At 37.1% G+C, this 19,555-nt stretch overlaps 3 protein-coding genes across 3 annotated transcripts; 1 reads left to right on the plus strand and 2 right to left on the minus strand.

Annotated features, from left to right (window-relative positions):
- LOC111791296 (receptor-like protein kinase 2) lies at positions 1-4,428 on the minus strand. The gene is made up of 2 exons (XM_023672581.1): positions 1,208-4,428; positions 1-537 (listed from the first exon to the last, which is right to left on the minus strand). Exons 1-2 carry the CDS (start codon positions 4,098-4,100, stop codon positions 38-40), a joined length of 3,393 nt encoding a protein of 1,130 aa, XP_023528349.1. The 5' UTR covers positions 4,101-4,428; the 3' UTR covers positions 1-37.
- A 3,482-nt stretch (positions 4,429-7,910) lies between these two features.
- Positions 7,911-11,426, plus strand: LOC111789685 (inosine triphosphate pyrophosphatase). The gene is made up of 8 exons (XM_023670337.1): positions 7,911-8,140; positions 8,232-8,296; positions 8,439-8,502; positions 8,592-8,601; positions 8,968-8,999; positions 9,111-9,223; positions 10,836-10,912; positions 11,024-11,426. The coding sequence occupies exons 1-8, from the start codon at positions 8,002-8,004 to the stop codon at positions 11,136-11,138; spliced, it is 615 nt and encodes a 204-aa protein (XP_023526105.1). The 5' UTR covers positions 7,911-8,001; the 3' UTR covers positions 11,139-11,426.
- A 2,438-nt stretch (positions 11,427-13,864) lies between these two features.
- Positions 13,865-18,550, minus strand: LOC111790921 (probable pectate lyase 8). The gene is made up of 7 exons (XM_023672050.1): positions 18,309-18,550; positions 17,695-17,748; positions 16,888-16,968; positions 15,443-16,085; positions 15,249-15,352; positions 14,871-15,009; positions 13,865-14,664 (listed from the first exon to the last, which is right to left on the minus strand). The coding sequence occupies exons 1-7, from the start codon at positions 18,413-18,415 to the stop codon at positions 14,443-14,445; spliced, it is 1,350 nt and encodes a 449-aa protein (XP_023527818.1). The 5' UTR covers positions 18,416-18,550; the 3' UTR covers positions 13,865-14,442.
- Between the last annotated feature and the right edge of the window lie 1,005 nt (positions 18,551-19,555).

Here is a 19,555-nt window from a genome sequence, read left to right on the forward strand (position 1 = left end):
AATTAAAAAAAAAAAATCAGTTAGAATTTCACTTGAATCACATTTTGGGAATGGAGGAAGATGGGTAGATCAGTGAGGAAGAAGAAAGGCTGAAACCATCGCTTGTGGCACGAACACTTTCTATTCCCAGTTTAGAAGAGGATGTCAATGCCAACACCCCCTTTGGCCTCTTGTTTTCTTGACCATCAGTACTTCCCCCTTCAACGAGCAGGTCGATCTTCGAGTCGGTTTCTTGCTTGATTTCTTTAAGCATGGCAGCGACATCTTTCATGTTCGGGCGCTCGTCCGGGGCGAAGTTCACACACAGCAATGCTATGCCTAAAACTTGCACCATTTCCTCTATCTCTGACTCTGACCTGGATAGAAGGGCTGCGTCTAGAACTCCCACTCCTTTGTTGTGTCTCACCCAATCAACTACATGTTGCCCTTCTGGTATTGTTGGATCAATTGGTTGCTTTCCGGTTAGGACTTCCAATACTACGACACCAAAGCTGTAAACATCGCTCTTTTCTGTGATCTTCATCATGTATCCATATTCTGAAAGGAAAAGAGAGTTGGTTAAGAATGACTTTAATATCGGGTCGAAAACCAAAATATGTTTGTGTAACAGCCCAAGTCCACCGCTAGCAGATATTGTCTCATTTTGTCCGTTAGATATCGCCATTAGCCTCACGGTTTTAAAACGCGTCTACTAGGGAGATGTTTCCACACCCTTATAAAGAATGTTTTGTTTCCCTCTCCAACCAAGGTAGGATCTCACAATCCACCCCTCCTTGGGGCCCAACGTCCTCGTTGACACACCGCTCGGTGTCTAGCTCTAATACCATTTATAACAGACAAAGCCCACCGCTAGTAGATATTGTCCACTTTAGCCCATTACATATCGTCGTTAGCCTCACGGTTAAAAACGCGTCTACTAGGGAGAGGTTTCCACACCCTTAGAAGGAATGATTCATTCCCCTCTCCAATCGATGTACGATCTCACCATTTGTCTATAATGATGAGACGAAATGGGGGAAAAGAGAAACCAATAGACTCTGCACGATGGTTGGCTTGATCCAATAACATCTTTGATCTTGACACTTAAAAGGTTTTATATTAGCTATAAAGTTTCATGAAGTAAAGACTGGATATAGACATTACTTGATATGAAATAAAGATGATGATCAGAGAAAAAACTACAAGAACTGAAGGAAGAATGGCTTACCAGGAGCAATGTATCCATAAGAACCGGCCACTGTATTGGAGGAACGACCGAAATTACCTTCATCGACGAGCTTGGCAAGGCCGAAATCAGCAATGTAAGCCTCAAAATCCAGGCCAATGAGAATATTATTGGCCTTGATATCCCTGTGAACAATGGCAGGGACACAGTCATGGTGCAAGTAAGCAAGCCCTTGTGCTGCACCAAGCAAAATTTTGTACCTAAGTGTCCAGTCCAAGGCATCATCCCCTCCTCCTCTTTCATGGAGGAGGCTTCCCAAACTCCCATTAGGCATGTAATCATACATAAGCAACCTTGTGTTTTTGTTCCAACAACAACCCAGGAATCTAACAATGTTCTTATGACGGATCAAGCCTAAAGTTTTCACCTCCGTCGAGAAGGAATCCCGAACCCTTGGTTTGTCGTCGGTATACTCATGACTGGCAGCTGATATCGTTGGCCATAGCTTCTTCACGGCAATGATCTCGCCGTTACCGATATCAGCACGATAAACAACCCCAGAACATCCTTTTCCAATCACATTTGAATCTATGAGGCATCTAAGTACTTGATCCACAGAGAAATTTAGTTTCTGGAATGGTGTGAATTGCCAAGGCCATTTGTCCCCTAGCTCCGAATCATCATCATCAATTATGGTTCTTCTTGCTCTAATCACTGCTATAATCCCCATGATTATCAAAACAAATGTTAAAACAACGAGCAAGGCAATTACTATCATAAGTTTATGAGATAATCTCACGTTGTTTACATTCCTTGTTAGTCCTGATCCATCCATTAAGAAACATGAGTCCCTGATCGAAGAACAGAGCCTTTCATTGCCAGTCAGGTCCGTTGGTGCTAGCTGCCTGAAAAGCTTGTTGTCAGGAAGATAACCACTGAAGTTATTGTAAGAGATATTGAGAGAGACCAAATTACTCAGCCCTGCAAGCGGTTTCAAGTCCCCCTCGAGCTTGTTTCTTGACAGATCAAGAACTGAAAGCTTAGTAAGTGCAGATATCTGAGGTGGGATTGGCCCATAGAGCTCATTGTTGCTGAGATTAAGAGCAATTTCAAGAGCATCAAGCCGTCCCAGCTCCACTGGAATGTTGCCTGTAAAATGGTTACTACTAAGATCGAGCCGTTGCAAACCCGAACATAGCCCGAGCGATGCCGGTATTGCTCCCGAGAATAAGTTTGCTCTCAAAGCAAGCTTATTTAACGAAACAAGACTCCCGAAACTCCCCGGGAGCTGACCCGAAAATCGATTCGATGAAACATCTAAGACCTGAAGCTCAGACAAAGATGCCAAAGAGCTAGGCAAGGGACCTTCTAAAGCATTATAGCTCAAATCTATCATCTGCAACTCTCTGCAATTGCCAATCTCATCAGGCAATGGACCAGAGATTCGATTCCCAGAGAGATCAAGAAAGTCTAAACTACTCATCCTGCCAATTGTTCTCGGAATCCCACCGGTAATCCGGTTGTTTCCAAGCCGCAGCCGCACGAGCGAGCTGCCATTACCGATTTCGGGTGGGATCGAACCAGATATATCATTGGAAATCAACAGAAGTTTTGTGAGATTATGAAGCTGAAACAACCCAGAAGGAATAGCACCTGTGAGTGAGTTATGAGACAAATCAATAGCTTCAAGATTACTACAACCCTCCAAACTTTCAGGAATGCTTCCTTCAAGCTGGTTCTGCCATGCCAACAAGACAGTAAGCTTTGACAAAGCCCCAAGCTCTGGTGGAATCAACCCAGAAATTTGATTGTTATCAAATTGCAGCTGCAACAAATTCTTGGCATTTGAAAGACTAGCAGGGATCGAACCAGAGACATTGTTATCACTAATCATAAAGTCCTCTAGTTCTGTAAGTCCTCCTAAAGTTAAAGGTAAAGTTCCAGACAGGTAATTCAAAGAGAAATCAATTCTTCTCAAACTGCTACAGTTACCAACCTCTTTGGGGATTGCCCCAACAAGATTGTTCTGCCATAAGAACAATTGCTCAAGTTTTTTAAGCTCCCCAATCTGTGGTGGAATCGAACCAGAGAGACTATTTTCGTAAAGAAACAAATCAACAAGCTCAGAACAGTTACCTAAATCGGAAGGGATTTCGCCGGAGAGCAAAGTCGTGTAAATCGACAATGTTTGAAGCTTCTGAAGCCTTCCAAGAGACGACGGTAACCGGCCGGAAATCCGAGTATCGGCCAGTCCTAACAATGTCAGTTTACTGCAGTTTCCAATCTCCGGTGGGATTTCTCCGGTGATTTCTTTGTTACCTCCCGCTCGAAGAACTTCGAGATTTCCCAATTTTCCGAAGTCCAGCGGCAAAAATCCAGACAGTAAGTTATCAAAAACGAAGAGATTCTTGAGACTAGAGCAAAGCCCTAACTCCGCCGGAATGCTCCCCGTCAACTGGTTTCCGTTCAAAATCAAGTCCTCTAACTTCCGGAGGTTTCCAATACTTACGGGAATAGAACCGGCAAGATTATTGGAGCTCAAGTCGAGAATCGTAAGTTCCGTGCAGTTTCCAATATCATCGGGGATTTTCCCGGTGACATTAGCGCCGGAGATAACAAGCTTCTGAAGAAATCGAAACGAAGAGAGATTCGAAGGCAGAGGAAGCCGAAGAGGAACAAACTGAATATTAATTTCAGTAACAAAACCTTGAGAGGAGCAAGAAATGGAAGTCCATTTACACGGATTAGGATCAAGAACGTTCCAATCGGAGAAATGAGAACTACTACCAGAACTTCGAAGCCATGAAAACAACAGAGAGGCTTCGCCATTGGTAGCAGAGACATAAGAAACGCATTGAAGAACAGAGAAGAACAAGAACAAGAACAAGAAGAAGAGGTAACGTTGTCTCGAAGATGGCATCGACGACATTTGCATCAATTTCCAAACCCTTCTTCTCGGGCTCGTATCATTGATATTGCAGCCTCTTTCCGTTTCTCTCGAAGAACTATCAATGGCGATCAATCAAAACCAAAACCAATAAAATAAAGATTAACGAGCACTATCTTGAGACTATCAAAACCAAACCCACTACCCACGCCGCGCTTTGGATGCTTGTTTTCGGTTTTTCTCTCTCTAGGGCAGAGAGAGAGAATTGAATATTGAAATACTGGGCACGAAAAGAGAGGAGGGAGATGAACTGCTTGGAGTTGCAGTGGTGAAGAAGATAGCCGACGCCCGCCATTGTTGCTTCTTATTTGCTTGCTCGTTTCGCTCCATGAACCAAAATTATTATCTATTTTTTAAATTTTAATTTGCTAATATCCACATTTTTTTAAAGTTTTATAGAAATACTAAAATTATAAAATGAATTATAATAAATAATTTACATTGCCATTTCCCTAGGTTTGTATGATTTAAATAAATGTACTAATTATGAGAGTCGCAATCTAAGCCGTTGGATTTAACGAGCAAAAATGATCAGATGGTCCAAATTCGTGCATGCATAATTGATGCATCAGAAAGGCGGGAAAATTAAGAATCCGTTTATAAACACTAGGCGACGTTGATGTTGAGTAGATTCTTGAATTGCAATGCAAGTTTGTTAAATTCCATTTCTACCCCCAACAAAAAATAATAAATAATTAAACAAATTTAAATATTATTTTGACTTGCTCTACTTTTAAAATTTGTTGGTTATTTTATTTTTCAAATATTTATTCTTAATTTTTTCAACTTTGGTTTATTTTAATAAATATGTTCTTAAAAAGCTCCACTTTAATGAACATTATCAATTGTTGGTCAACTGATTTCCAACCTTTTATTGCATCTTCTCAAGAATTCTCTCGTTCAGATGTAATTTCAGTTCATTAATATACCATTTTTATTCGGGTATCGCATGCCCACCAACTTTGCCCATCAATTTTCATGTTGGTTCGTCCTCGAATCACGTCTTACTACCATTTGTAACGACCCATGCCCATATTTTTTTATTTTACACTTGATAGCCTCGACATTCCCTTTTATCCCCCTGAAACATGCTCGGGTTACCTACTCCTCGTTCCTCAAGAATAAAAACTATCTCCAAAGACCAATACGAGTCATTCCAACATGTTTTGTCCTAGCTCACTTGAATCTCAAGAACATTCCTAAAATATCATAAAACATAGAATTGTTCTAATTAAAATACATTTAACCACGAAGTTTCTATGATTGAGCTACAAAAAAATAACGTTCATATTTTTTATATATGTAATGACTTTTAATTATTTTTAGCATTTATTAGATATTCTATTATCAAGATTATCTCATAAAATATGGTTTCTGTTCATTCACGTACCTCTCATTTACTCGGTATCACACTATTATTTTATTGATTAATTGCAACCGATATAAAAAATATATAAAACAAAATAATTAAACATATTTGTAAAAATATATACTTTATAAATATTTTAAAATGTAAATTTAAATAAACGCATGTAAATATCTCAAATATACACCAACCTATTTAAGGAGAAAAAAAAAACAATTAAAAAATGGTCCCATTTTATAAACGTATCTCACGCACGTGAAACTCACGTGAAATATCAAATCCTAAGTAAAGAATCAAATCATACAACTCACATTCATCAAAAGAATTGAAAGGTTATAGAAAATTAAAATAAATAAATAAATAAATAAACAAATTTGAATAATAATTGAGTGTCTGGTAGAGTGACATTGTAACTTTTGCTCAAAGCCTTCAACAAAAAGACAACGGTTTCCTCATTTTTAGGCCTCTCCACGTGACATTCAAATTTTAATTAAAATTAAAAATAAACACAACCCCTAAATTCGTGTATAATATATAATAATTTGTATTAATAAAATATTTTAAAATCTAATTTTAATATTAAAGGAATATAATTTTTTAATTAATATTGTTTTATTTTAGCGACCGAGGTTTAAATTAAGTACCTTAGTTCATTTATATTAAATTTAGAGTTAATTAATTGCTGAGTTGGAATTATAAATTCATTTCAAAATATTTTAAAAAAATCGACTTTTAAAACATCACTCCACAAATTATGGGAAGAAATGATGAGAACTTAAATAATTAAAGATAATGTTTGAATTAAAATATTTATAAATTGAATTATTATAGGACCAAATTGAAATAAATAATTAAATATTTAATGAGGATTACGTGTAAATTAGAATATTTAAATCATTAAATAGTTATGATTTATAAAGTACCAACAATTAAATATATTTTGACGATGGCGCTTTGTCGTCCTAAATGCTCCCTAAATTCAAGGGTCACTGCCTAGAGAAACTCCAAGTGGAATCTTTCCACGTGGCATTTAATAAAAATATAAAAATTTTAGATGGGCCAGGTACTCGGCCCATTAGTTAACTACAATTGGGCCTCGATTTGTGCGTGAATATTTGGGCTTTTAGTGTCTGCTAAGAGCTGTAGGTTTATAATGGGCCCAATGCAAGGGCTAGCCTGACTCGAAAATTCCAAACAAGCCCAAATGACCGCCGGTAGATATTGTCCTTTTTGAACTTTTCTTTTTGGGCTTCCCCTTAAGATTTTAAAGTGTCTATGCTAAGGACAGATTTCACACCCGGGATCTCACAATCCACCCATTCGGGGCTAGTATCCTCGCTTGTACTTGTTCCTCTCTCAAATCGACGTGAGATCTCGCAATCCACCCTCCTTCGAGGCCCAGAGTCCTCGCTGGCACAATGCCCCGTGTCCACCCTCTTAAGGGCTCAGCGTCCTTGTTGGCACACTGCCCGGTGTTTGACTTTGATACCATTTGTAACAGCTAAAGCCCATCGCTACCAAACGTTGTCCTCTTTAAACTTTCCTCTCAAGATTTTAAAACGCGTCTGCTAGTGAGAGTTTCTCACACACTTATCAATAAAGCTTCATTCCCTTCTACAACCGATGTAGGATCTCACAATGAGCACCTTGTCTACTCCTCGCTCTTAAGAGAGAAGACTATCTTCACATACGAACACGAGTCACTTGTCCATAATCCACATCTTACTGGGATATATACTGTTCTGACACCATTTGTAATGACCTATGGCCGATATTCAAAATTTGGATTTAGCAACTATGGGCCACCGACATTCTCCTACATCTCGTACGACGGTCACATTACCTATTTATTGTTTTTTAAGAGTAAAAACTATTCTCACATACCAACACGAGTCGCTTAACCATAAAGATTTTATGAACCGGCCACTAAAAAAGAAAGATGTGCCATATTGTTATAAGAAATAACTTTTATTTAAAACATCTTGTAGCCACCGTATCGTTGGACTATAACATAATTCACGTATTCTCTCATTTATTCTCCCTACCCAAGGTTATATACTGTGAGCCGTTGTTATTTCTCTCTTGCTTGCTTATATAACGTCTCTTTAAAAAATATATCTTTCGAAAATCTCTTTCTCTCCTCTCGTTTTCTAAAACCTTCTTTTAAAACCGAGGCTAGAGGCTCGAGCATACATTGCTTGGTCGTGGATGACGCAAGAACGAATTGACTTAGCTCACTTGTCGTCGGAAAGTGAGTGCCTCACAATCGCAAATCTACTGCCATCAAAAGTGCTTTGTGACGAGGACAAAGTATTAGCATTAAAAGTTATATTTAATTTTTTTAAAAGTATAATAATAAAGATTCTAAATAAATTTGAAAAAAAAAACTGAAAACTGTCGTAAGCGCTAAAATAATTAAAATATAGGTTGAAAAACCCTCGTCCTAAATTAGGGTGTAAGAATTGGCGCCTTGAGCTGAATAATTTGTTCTTCGTCATCGGGAATCAGAGCAACTGAAGCAGAATGGCAACAGTTGCTGCTTCAAGAATTGGATTGGTGCTTCCTCGGCCGGTGACATTTGTGACCGGCAATGCCAAGAAGCTCGAGGAAGTTCGAGCAATCTTGGGCAACTCCGTTCCTTTTCGGTCTCTCAAGCTTGATTGTATACTCGCGCGCTCTCTTTCTCTCTTACTTTATCCTAGTTTTTTGATCTTTTGAGCATTTGTTTATTGTTGTTGTGTTATTATAATCAGTGCCGGAGTTGCAAGGCGAACCAGAAGATATATCGAAAGAGAAAGCTCGATTGGCAGCTATTCAGGTGCACTTTCTTTTATATTTTCGTCATTCGATTATGAATCACTCTTCAGATGAATCAAAAACAAAAGAGAGGAGTCATTTTATCCTTTTATTTGTTTGAATGTTTTGACTGATTTGGAGTTGCCGGGTTTGATCAATGGAAGGTTAACGGGCCGGTTCTTGTGGAAGATACATGCCTCTGCTTTAATGCTTTGAAGGGTCTACCAGGTATTCAGTGTTTTTCATTTTTGAAAACCTCTTCCCCTTCCAAGCGTATATGTTCAAATCATTGACATCGTTATCTTTCTCTTTTTCAGGGCCATACATGTAAGTTGCTACACTATGAATGCCCCTTCTTAGGTGAAGCTTTGTTTCTTATTTACATATTACTTGAACCATAACTATGTTGTCATCATATATATATTAAAGAAACTTATAGAAGAATTCAACAATTGAAGGATTCATACGATTCTCAAGGGAGAAAAGGGTCTTTCTCTGTCCAAGGATGGCACATCCTGGAAGAACTAGAAATTGATTCCCCTAATTACTCAAATAATATTTTCTTTTTCTCCATTTCTAATTTAACAAAACTAATTGAGATCTATCCAAGTTTGTTTTCGCATGGATCTCAGCTGAGTTTGCAGAAGACGCGTATCTTATGTTTTTAATCATCTGGTGGCTTTAATTGTGCAGCAAGTGGTTCCTGGAGAAGATTGGTCATGAAGGTCGTACTTGTCTTCATACTAGCTTTTCCCTTTACCATTTTTCTTTTATTTAGTGGCAGTGATATACGCTGGTCATTGCAACCAAGTGTTGCTTACATCTGTCTTTTGCAGGCCTGAACAATTTGTTGTTGGCATATGAGGACAAGTCAGCATATGCTTCATGCATCTTTTCATTTTCTCTTGGGCCTGAAGCTGAACCCATCACATTTGTGGGAAATACTCCGGTATGAAATTGTACAGTTTCCTACTTAACTATACGATGAGCAGTATTTTCTCCAATCAGTTGTTTTAATTATCTCAATTTTCATAAGTTTGGATATTTTTATTCTAAGTTTAATCTCCTCCAATCCAGTTTATTTTTATAATCACTTCATATCTTTACAATATTCCCAACATTTATCCTAATAAAATTCTGTGAGTACACCTTTCTTTCTCTCTTTAAGTACGATGTTTAGAAGTTGAATTTTGTAGACATATAGTAACTTACATGGCCAAAAGAAGAACCTCGACCTTCTACTTGAAAGTCAATGTTGGATTCTTAAGATGAGTTGATAGGTCATATTGGGCTCAAGTTATTTGTAGAAGATCTCTTGGGACATGTTTGAGAGTGATTTTGTCTGTTATATTTGTTGTGATCAAATTACTCCAAAACATACTTTTAATGATTCAAAATCAATTTAATGTTTGTTTTACATTTTTAAACATTATTTTCATAAAATCAAAATTGATTCAAAACATGTTTTGGAATGATTTTGAACCTGACAAAAATGATTTAGCAATTTCAAAATCACTACCTAATATGCTTTTAGTTTCTTACTGTGTGACGGAAGAAACCTTTTGGAGATAAATCTAAATGCTAATGGAAAAAGTAGGAAAATGATAATGCCTCTTCTTTCATCAAATTCATTATCATCATCAAGAGGAGAAAGAGATTTAATATGAATATCACAAGTTGTCACTAGGAAGCATTAGTTTAGTTAATTTTGGGCTTTAGTGTTAGAACAGATAGTTGCAGCTGGGTATTGAGTGTATCAATGCTAATATGAGGTTGTGAATTTTACATTGTGGCTGGGTAATATATATAGCAATGCTATTTAGTTTGGATATGATAGAACAAAAGTTGATTGAGCATAACGTCAAAGAGAAGCGTGGTTAAGGCAAATGGAAGGAAACATTAGTTTTAAGTGCAAGTATGAAAGCTAGAAATCACAGTTTTTTATGATAGCGATCTACTGACCATCCCAAGAGTGCACAACTTCGTGAGGTTATGCTTCTCAAGGGTCTAATTTGGGAGTTCTGGATAAATTCTGGTTGTAGGGACATACATACATACAAGTCTTTGATTGGAAATAATTTTGGACATTAGTGTAAGAACGAATAGTTGCTGCTTTTGGTAGTTAATGAAGAACAATTCTTTTTATAAGAGATGAACAAATGGATTCCGTTGTTGGAGAAGTCGGTAAATCAAGGCCAGAAGGAGAAGAAGCTATCAAGTTGAGATCACCTTAAATTCAGTGGTTGCGTAAATGTTGCCAAAGACCATTTCATGGGTGTATTGGCAGTCAAGAACATGTAGCGATAGGACAACGAAGCGACCTATAATTCTTTTGTCCAACACAGGTAGCTACAGATTAATCACTGGTATTTGAATATTGTTGCTCGGACGATGATGCTATTCCTTATTCACTTCCTTTTCTTCTTATACATATTTGTCTAGTTTTCACTCATTGATCTCAGAAAAAATTTGTTCTCAAAATAACACTGTATGAAAATGAGTTCTCTCTGGGTTCTTTCTTTGTTGTACTAAAAATTTGTCCTCATTACTTGCTCTATTAGGGAAAAATTGTTCTTCCGAGAGGCCCTAATGATTTTGGTTGGGATCCAATTTTTCAACCTGATGGCTATGATCAAACGTAAGCTTATCTATCCCTCCCTCTCATTGTAGAATCATACTACAACAAATACGATCAATTTATAAATAAAGGGTCTGCAACATATTCTTATGATTCTACTTTATTTCATAGGTATGCTGAAATGTCCAAGGAAGAAAAGAACAAGATATCTCATCGCTACCGTGCTCTCGCACTGGTGAAATCTCACTTTGCTGAAGCTAATTACACCTACCAGATCCAAGACTAAAGGTTCTCTCTATCTTGTCCTGTCATAACACACTATTTACAAACTTTTTGCAGTGTGATAATTAGAATTTTCTGTGCTGATCGTTGGAGCTTGAAAGCCATGTTGCCATGATGGGTTTTGGCTTTAAGGCTCTTCTAAAATTCCAATTTAGAAATCACACAGTGTCAGATGTGATAAACGAGAATAGTTTCTTCATCTAAATTGCAACAATAATTGTTATTTATGCATAAATGAAAGGTTAGAAGATGGATAAGGAGAAGAAAAAACATCAATAATTGTTATAAAGCATATCTTGCTTTCAATACAGTAGATTGGGAGAAATATTAAGAGAGGTTAGGATGGAATGGGGAGACAACAACTCAGCATCTTTAAAGTGCATGTCTGAGGCTGAGGAGTTGCATTTGCAACTGAAAGGGAATGTTCATCCTTTCTACTTAGTGTCTCCTTGTTCATATCCATTTGGGAAAACTTTTGGGCCCAGAAATGGAAATGGGCCCATTATAGTACGGATTTACGTTTGCAGTCCCTACTACCTAGCAATAGCCAAATGGGCCCGACTCACATGCTTCCCTATTTGTTTTTCCATCATCCATGATGGAAATTAATACTCTCCACTGTTTTCATGATATCAGTTTCTGCTCTGTTCATTGGAGACCCCATTTGCCTAATGCCATCTGTTTAGATGAAGGCATAGTTGTCATTAAAATTCTTTCCCCCAGTTATATAAGTGAAAGAAATAGTTCTGGTGTTATTAAGTTGTCTTGTGGTATCATGCTAGTTTTTGGAAAGTTTTATTTATTTAAAGTTGTCATGTCTGTCTTAATAAAATCTAATTGGTGGCTGCATACATTAGAATTATTTAGATTAAGTTACATCTTTAGCGCTTTTAGTTCACCTTAATTTCAGTTTGGATCTTATTTTATGAAATATGAAGCATAGAAACATATTTTTCAATCGGGTAAAGATTTAATCACCTTGATTGAAAGGTTAAAGTTTTGAATCTCTCACTAAGCAAAAGTATATATTAACGTAATCTCTCACCTCACCTCACATATTGTCAAGCCAACCAAAAGCTTAAATTTTCTCTCTAATTTCTGCCTGCATTAAAGGAAAGAAAGGTTGGAAGCCATGTGTATGTGTAGAACCAGAATGTAAGGTGGTGGGAGGTTGCTTTCTTTGATTATATGGTGCCCTTTCACAGTCTCTTATCGGTTGTAAAGTGGAGCGTAAGCCTACCATGTGTGGTAGAATCGGTCATATGCTGAATTTAGTTCATGGAATGAATCATTACACTTGGAATGCTTCCTTAAAATATTTTCTCCCTCGTTAGCTCATTTAAGAGGAAATAGATGGTGTGAGATTCTACACCGGTTAGAGAGGGGAACGAAAACATTTTTTATAAGGGTGTTGAAATCTCTCTATAGCATACGCGTTCTAAAAACCTTGAGGAGAAACCTGAAAGGGAAAGTCCAAAGATGACAATATCTGCTAGCGGTGGGCTTTGGCCGTTACAGATTGTCATCAAAGTATTAGTTATTGTCAAAATTTGTTCGTTATAGCATTTCTTCTCTTTCTCCATTAGCATATATTTGAACAAGAACTAGAGGGGATGAAAGTAAGGTGCAATTGTTATGGTTGACTTGAGCATAACTCAAATGATCGAGACGTTCTATGCTTGACTGAAAAATCAAAGGTTCAATTCTTTACTCTCGAGATGTGTTGAACTTTTTTCTTCTTTGAAGATAGCTGTGAATCTAGATTTTTTTGAGGGCTTGATTAAAAACAGAATAGTCAATTATTTTATTTCTTGTAAATTTGTTGGATGGATAAGTTACTGGTATATGTCAATGAAATCAAAACTTTTTAATGTCATGAAAATGATTACTGCCATTGAAGTTCATCATGCCTAAAATATAGTCAAATGTTTGATGCCCCATGACAAAGGGCATGGAATTGTTTTCTAATATGATTTTTTTTCTTGCATAGTACTTTTATTTGGTGTTGACTTTGACTTCCAATTTGACCACTCCAAGAAATCATTTTAGTTTCCTTGTAGAGAAAATGAATGANAAAAAAAAAAAAAAAAAAAAAAAAAAAAGATCTCAAATGTTCATTTCTTTAATAGAAAAGTATTGTGATAAAAAAAAATCAATATTTACTGCAAGTGCTTGTATTGCTCTTCCTTTTATTTACTCGATCATATAAATAAAAAACATTAACTCTTTATTGACATATTAATCCTCATTATCTAACTTCAATAATCACTATCAAAATCTTATCTTTTCAACTAATCCTACACTCGGTAAATTTAATAGAAGGACAAGTGACTTTTCAACTATTCTTACACTCGGTAGAAGGACAAGTGATTGAGTTAAAGAGAATGAATTCATATGTCCTGTTCAGTTGTAAGAACCAAAAGAACACAATTGTTTTAAAGTATCAAAAGAAAAAGTAAAGTATCAAAAGAAAAAGAAAAGTAAAAGTAAAAGTTAATCTTTTTCTTTATTTTTATTTTTATTTTTTAAAAAAGGGGCCTAACCTATTTAATTTGCCTATCAATAATTCTATACACATTTATGATTGTTTGTGAAAAGAAAATATATGGGTTTCAAAATTCAACCAAATGAATTTATTTCACATCACCTCTCAACCAATACCTTACAACTATCTACCTTCAAGAAGTTAATTAAAAAAGAGAAAAAGTAGGTGGAAGATAGACAAAGACATATCAACAAATATTTGCTATCATCTTTAGCAAACTTTTGCTTTGATAATTAAATGTTTGACAAACATAGTGTAGAGATTGTATCACAAAACAGAACAAAGTGTAAAAAGAAAGAAAAAGAACAAAAAATACAAAAAAGGAAGGAAAATGTAAATAAAACACTCAAATGATTCTGGTCCTATAAGAACCAGAAGATAGTAGACATGGTGGGTAAGAATGATAGTTGAAGGAAGAGGAGCAACGGATTGGGAAGAAGAAAAGTGGGGAATAAATGAACACAAGAACAACGCTTCCGCACCTGCTTGCTGAATGGCAAATGGTGTGTTTTTGAAGTTGAAGCAGGCCGAGGTTGAGCGATTTCAGGGTGTCTCAACAAACAGCAAACTGGGATGGTGTTTGAATGGGAAACGTCTCTGTAATGAGACAGATAAAAATGTACACTAGTTTGTTTTTAGATATGATAGAGGAGATAGAATGTGGAGATTGAGGTAAGGTAAGGCTATTTGTAAGTAAATATTTGAAAAATTCACAGAAAAACTATAGAGGGGGTGTTCTGTGATAGCCAAAGGGATCTGAATGCTAGCAGGGATGGCCTCTCCGGCAGGAAAGTGCACCGGCGGTGGCTGTTATGGTAGCAACCATGGATGAAGATTTTGCTCCCAAGCTTGAGGCTCTAGCATAGCTTGCTGAGGCCCCTGCACCAGATGGAGTGAAAAAAGCACCATTCATCAATAGGTCTCCTTCTGATCTCCAATTCCAGTTTTTCCACTCAGATTCAGCTGTCTCAACTCTCTTGGTCACCTGCAGAAGGTGGTTGATTCAGTAAAAAAAAATAATGGTGAGGAAAAAGTCGAGCATAAAAGTTTAAAAATTGTGTGGTTAATCTTTTTACCGCTATTATTATTGGTATCTTCTTGTTCATCGAAAGAAAGACAAATCGAACACTAAAATGAGACGAAGTGTATCACTAATAGACGATGTTTGAAGATTTTTAAGAGTATTAGTACCTCTTTTGCAAATGGATTGGTTGGAGCAGCATATCTGTTACCCTGGCTGTTGATGGTTGGATTTGCACTTCCACCAATGGCGTACATTTCCCAGTGAGTATAATCATTGTTCACTACATGAAAGTATCCGTGTCTACACCTGCATAATAGGTCAAATTGATTCCATTTTGTTAGATTGAAAACGGGTTCGGATGTTAGTATTGTCCTCTTGCTTATAAATGGCTGAACACTTTCGTTTAGCTGAACAGAGTTTTAAGCCAATATCTATCTACGGATCTGGTTGTCATCAAGACATGGCAGCTTGAAGCTGACATTTCAGAAAACTGTGGTGGCTTAAAATGAATAAAAGGACAATAATGATGAACAGTAAGATTGTACCTTGGCATTCTTTGGATGAGTCCTTCTCCAAAGTGATTGTAAGCAATGGTCACTTGCATTTGTTTATCTCTAACGTAAGAATCACTATGTCCCAATAACATCACCTGTTCATAAAACACACAACGTGATGCACTGTCTCTGAAAAATAGGGACAAAAAAAGAAGGAAACGAGTAGATGGATGAAGTGAAGATACCTCATTGTGGTGGGTGAAGTAATTGTTGGTGATGGTAATTGCGGTGGATCCCATGACAGCATCAACGAGGCCATCAGCACAGTTAGAGAGGGAATTGTGATCAATCCAAATATGACTTGACCCAAAAATGGAAATGGCATCCCCATCAGCAATTGTTCTCCACCCAACGTGATTGGGTGAACTCCTTACCATGGCGTTTCCAGTGGGCTTGCAGTCATGGATGTTTAGACCATGGACAATAACATTGGTCACAAACTGGATTGTGATGCAAGCTCCATTAGCAATATGCACATTGGACCCACGGGCATCAATTGTCTTGAAACTGTTCATGATCAGCTCCTGTTTCAGCTGTATCACCATGTCTCTTTTGAACACGATCCAGAGAGGTTCATCCTGTATAACGGCATGTCGCAAAGTGCCAGGCCTTGGATTGACAGGGTCATCGTCGCCAGAGTCAGTGATGACGTAGAATCGACCATCACGACCACCGATGGCATTTCGGCCAAAGCCAATGCCACAATCTGCTAGACGTTTGCGGTTCTGTTGCCAATTGGGGTCGCAGCGCCAGCAGTCATCAATAGGATTGCCGGTTCCACACGAGAAGAAACCAAGCTCTCTCCTCGTAGTGGCATTGCGGATACTCCTGATCAAGTGTAATTTTTCTTACGGTTAATCTTCGGTGTTATAAAACTCTTTAAAGAATGAAGTAACTATAATTAGCACATTATTGGCGGAAATAACAGCAGAAACTCCTGCTAGCAGCGTCGGTGGGGGTAAATTTCTTGTATAATTAAATTTACACCCAAAAAAAGAACGGGATAATGGGAGCCATAAAAAAAGGCAATCCTATTTGTCAATATGTGAGACTATTCAGTTTGATGGGTGAAAGTTTGGTGGCCTATTTTTTCGGGTCCTTGTCGCCTACTGGGCCACTCAAGGGCAATTACCACTTGCAATAAACTCGTCCAAATCAACTTAAAAGTTCATTTGCCTCATATTACAAGTCCACATGGACTGGATAGCAAGATCCTAGAAAATAAATGGATCCACTTTCAACTGTCTTGTTCTGAAATAAGACCAAACAGTAACAACAGAATGAAATAGACAGGTATAAACGGACACTTAGGTGAAAAATCTAATGCAACGTTAAGAAGGAGAGACGAAAAATGAAAAGGGGGTTTTCAACTCTGGAATCAGGATTCAATCTACCGAAAATCTGACGATGAAGGACAGAAAAGTGGCCATGTTCATATTATTATCGATCATTTTTAGGTGGGTTTGTAATAATTTGGTCAGATTGGACAGGTTTACTTAATTTTCCTTAAAAATTTGATTCCTAAACCTTCACACCTCCATAATTTTCCTACTGATAATTCAAATTCTAGACTATAAATGGTATTATCTCATATATTTATAATCTACATGAAGAGGAAAAGAAGACCCACATGTCAACCATAGCAGCGATCTCGTCTGGGTTGTCCACGGCATGCTTATTGCCGGGAGTCTCAGCCTCAGGCTCCTCCAACCTGAAATTACCAACAGAAAAGAAGAAACGAACGATACTTCAGAACTGACAGTTGATAGGCAGGATATGGATATTTGGCAAGGACATTAATGCATTTTGACAAGGACAGAGGCACATGCAATTTTGAGGAAATCCCAGCAAGCAGCAAATCATAAAGCAAAACGTGGCAACGCAACAAAGGTAGGGAGCGCAAGAAAAGAGAGTGGCATAATGTAACGCGTTTTTTCTTTTCACGTCGCGTAGTTCAGTGTCCAATATAGTGAATCTTGTGCAGCACTCAAAGGTGGAAAAAAGATACTCAAAAACCGTTGAAAGTATCTTTTCTAAGAGCCAATATAGAACGGAGAGCGAGCGGGAAAAGGCTATTTTCACACTCTCACACATGAAAATGTCATAACCTTTTTTAGCACAACAAACAAACGACATAAAAGGGAAAAAGTTGCAAATCTGGGAGGACGTCCAAATTTGTTACTGAAGGAGAGGAATCCCAAGAAGTAAAGGATAACGAAATAAACGGTTCAGATGCAGGGATCTAGATCCAAGCGATGGAGATTTGTAAGAGAGTTGAGAGAGGCCAAACAACAGACGGTTGAGATCAGTTCAGGTAGAGGAAGGTAGGAAGGGTATTAACGTTGAAAGGTTTTGTTAGGTACTGAATCTGCCGCATTTATTCTTTCAACTGAACTTATTCATTGAAAATAAAAGAGGAAAAAGAAAAATTATTCACCTCACTGCCATTGATGAGTTGCTTGAGCTCTGCAACTTCCCCGTTGCCTCATTACTGCAAAATTTATTGAAATCACAAGTTTGAAACACAAAAAACGGAGAAATAAAATTTTGAAGGAATAGCTTATTGAACTCTCCATCTTCCCTCGTCATTCTCTCTGACTCTATACTGAAATGTTTGGTAGGTCGAAATATGCAATACAAGACAATAATACATTCCTGAAATTGGTTCCAAGGACGAGCCCTTTTCTCAAAGTACACAAGTTGTAAATGAGAACCAGAACGAGAGATGAAAAGCTCTGAGTGAAACAGCATTAATACAATGTAGTTGAGAAAACACAACCGCAAACGCTAAATTGAAGAATCATCGAAGTTAGAAAACATCAAAACTCCAAAAACGTTTCAAAATCGAGCGTCTACTCACATAATGTGGCTAAAATGGATACAAAATCAGGAAGAACAAACGAAAACTATATAAAGAACAACAGAGACAACTCGGATCCCATAAATACAGAGCAAATAACAGAGAAGGAGGCGAAATCGCCGACGAAGATAAGAATTAAGATAAAAGAAACAGAAAATCCACAAATTAAAGAGAGAGATAGAGATTCATACTCAATTTCAGGAATGTCTTTGGGAATTCTTGCAATTGCTCCGACGAACAACATGAACACCACGAGAAGAAACAAACGAATCCACCCTCCAGATTCCGCCATTGTCATTCCTCCAAACTCCAATTCCTTTTGCGTCCAAATGCAGACACAAATTTTCAGAAAGGAGAGCGAAAAAGACGAAGAACAAGAAGAAGAAGAAGAAGTTGGAGAACGCAGTAATGGAGTCGGAGTAAGCTTCCAACGAAATGGCTTTTCTTTATAGACTTTCTTCAAAATTAAAAATTATAAAAATAAATTATAAAAACTATTCCAACCGACGTCAACACCGTTAACTCGGTTAGGTCACCATTTTAACCTTCACAATTTAACCTAACCCACCACTTCACCACACATTTCCAGTTTTACCCTCGCTAACGCCCCATTTTAACTTTTAACCACTGTACTCCCGCCACACGTGCGGACGGTCTTCCCCACGTGCCACATCTTTCTCTCTCCCCGTTACGTCGGACCGCTCCTAAACGTTGACTCTTTAACCATCAGACCCTTCTCCGTCACGTAATCTTCATTTTGGTATGAGTCAATTTTATATTAATATTATTTTATTTCGTTTTTTTTTTGGTATTTTCATGATATTTTATTTATTTTTAAATGGATAATTTAACTTTAAAATCAATATTAATAAAATATATAATATTATTTAGACACATTGTCAAAACCAACCTTAATTATTACGAAAAAAATAAATAATATTTATTTGAAACAAAAAAAAAAGTACGAAGAGGTTACGGAAAATTAGTGATTTTGCTGAGATTAAGGAATGAAAATGGGAGAAGGGAAAATAATTAAAACAAATCAATGTAATTAATTATTATGATAATAATAATTATTAATTAAAGTAGCACGATAATTATTAGGGGTTGTTTGGTTGCCACGTAATATTCTAGTCGCCAATCACGGGGGTAAACATTTGAGTCACGCGTTGACTCGGTCGTGAATCAAGGGATTTTATTGGCTTACAGCTTAGTTAATATAATAATTAAAGTTAATATAATAATTAATTAACATAGTAGACACTATCTATTAGTGGGCTTGAGGGAGCGATTACAAATGTTATCAGAGGCAGACATGGAGTGATGTGCCAATGAAGATAAAGTTAAATTGCTGATAAACTCTATCTACTATTTTTAAAGTTGATATTACTGTACAATTTTTTAACTAAAAATGAAAGTAAAAAACCTGAGGTTAAAT

Source organism: Cucurbita pepo, chromosome LG03 (genome assembly GCF_002806865.2).
Source record: "Cucurbita pepo subsp. pepo cultivar mu-cu-16 chromosome LG03, ASM280686v2, whole genome shotgun sequence".
Lineage (NCBI taxonomy): Eukaryota > Viridiplantae > Streptophyta > Magnoliopsida > Cucurbitales > Cucurbitaceae > Cucurbita > Cucurbita pepo.

Coding starts and splice junctions, on each gene's coding strand:
- LOC111791296 (XM_023672581.1), bottom strand. CDS start 4,100: ATGCAAATGTCGTCGATGCCATCTTCGAGACAACGTTACCTCTTCTTC. Junction 538..1,207: donor TTATGGATACATTGCTCCTG/GTAAGCCATTCT, acceptor TTTTCCTTTCAG/AATATGGATACATGATGAAG.
- LOC111789685 (XM_023670337.1), top strand. CDS start 8,002: ATGGCAACAGTTGCTGCTTCAAGAATTGGATTGGTGCTTCCTCGGCCG. Junction 9,000..9,110: donor GGAGAAGATTGGTCATGAAG/GTCGTACTTGTC, acceptor TGTCTTTTGCAG/GCCTGAACAATTTGTTGTTG. Junction 10,913..11,023: donor CCTGATGGCTATGATCAAAC/GTAAGCTTATCT, acceptor TTTATTTCATAG/GTATGCTGAAATGTCCAAGG.
- LOC111790921 (XM_023672050.1), bottom strand. CDS start 18,415: ATGACAATGGCGGAATCTGGAGGGTGGATTCGTTTGTTTCTTCTCGTG. Junction 16,086..16,887: donor ATCGCTGCTATGGTTGACAT/GTGGGTCTTCTT, acceptor ACACTTGATCAG/GAGTATCCGCAATGCCACTA. Junction 15,010..15,248: donor CTCATCCAAAGAATGCCAAG/GTACAATCTTAC, acceptor CCTATTATGCAG/GTGTAGACACGGATACTTTC.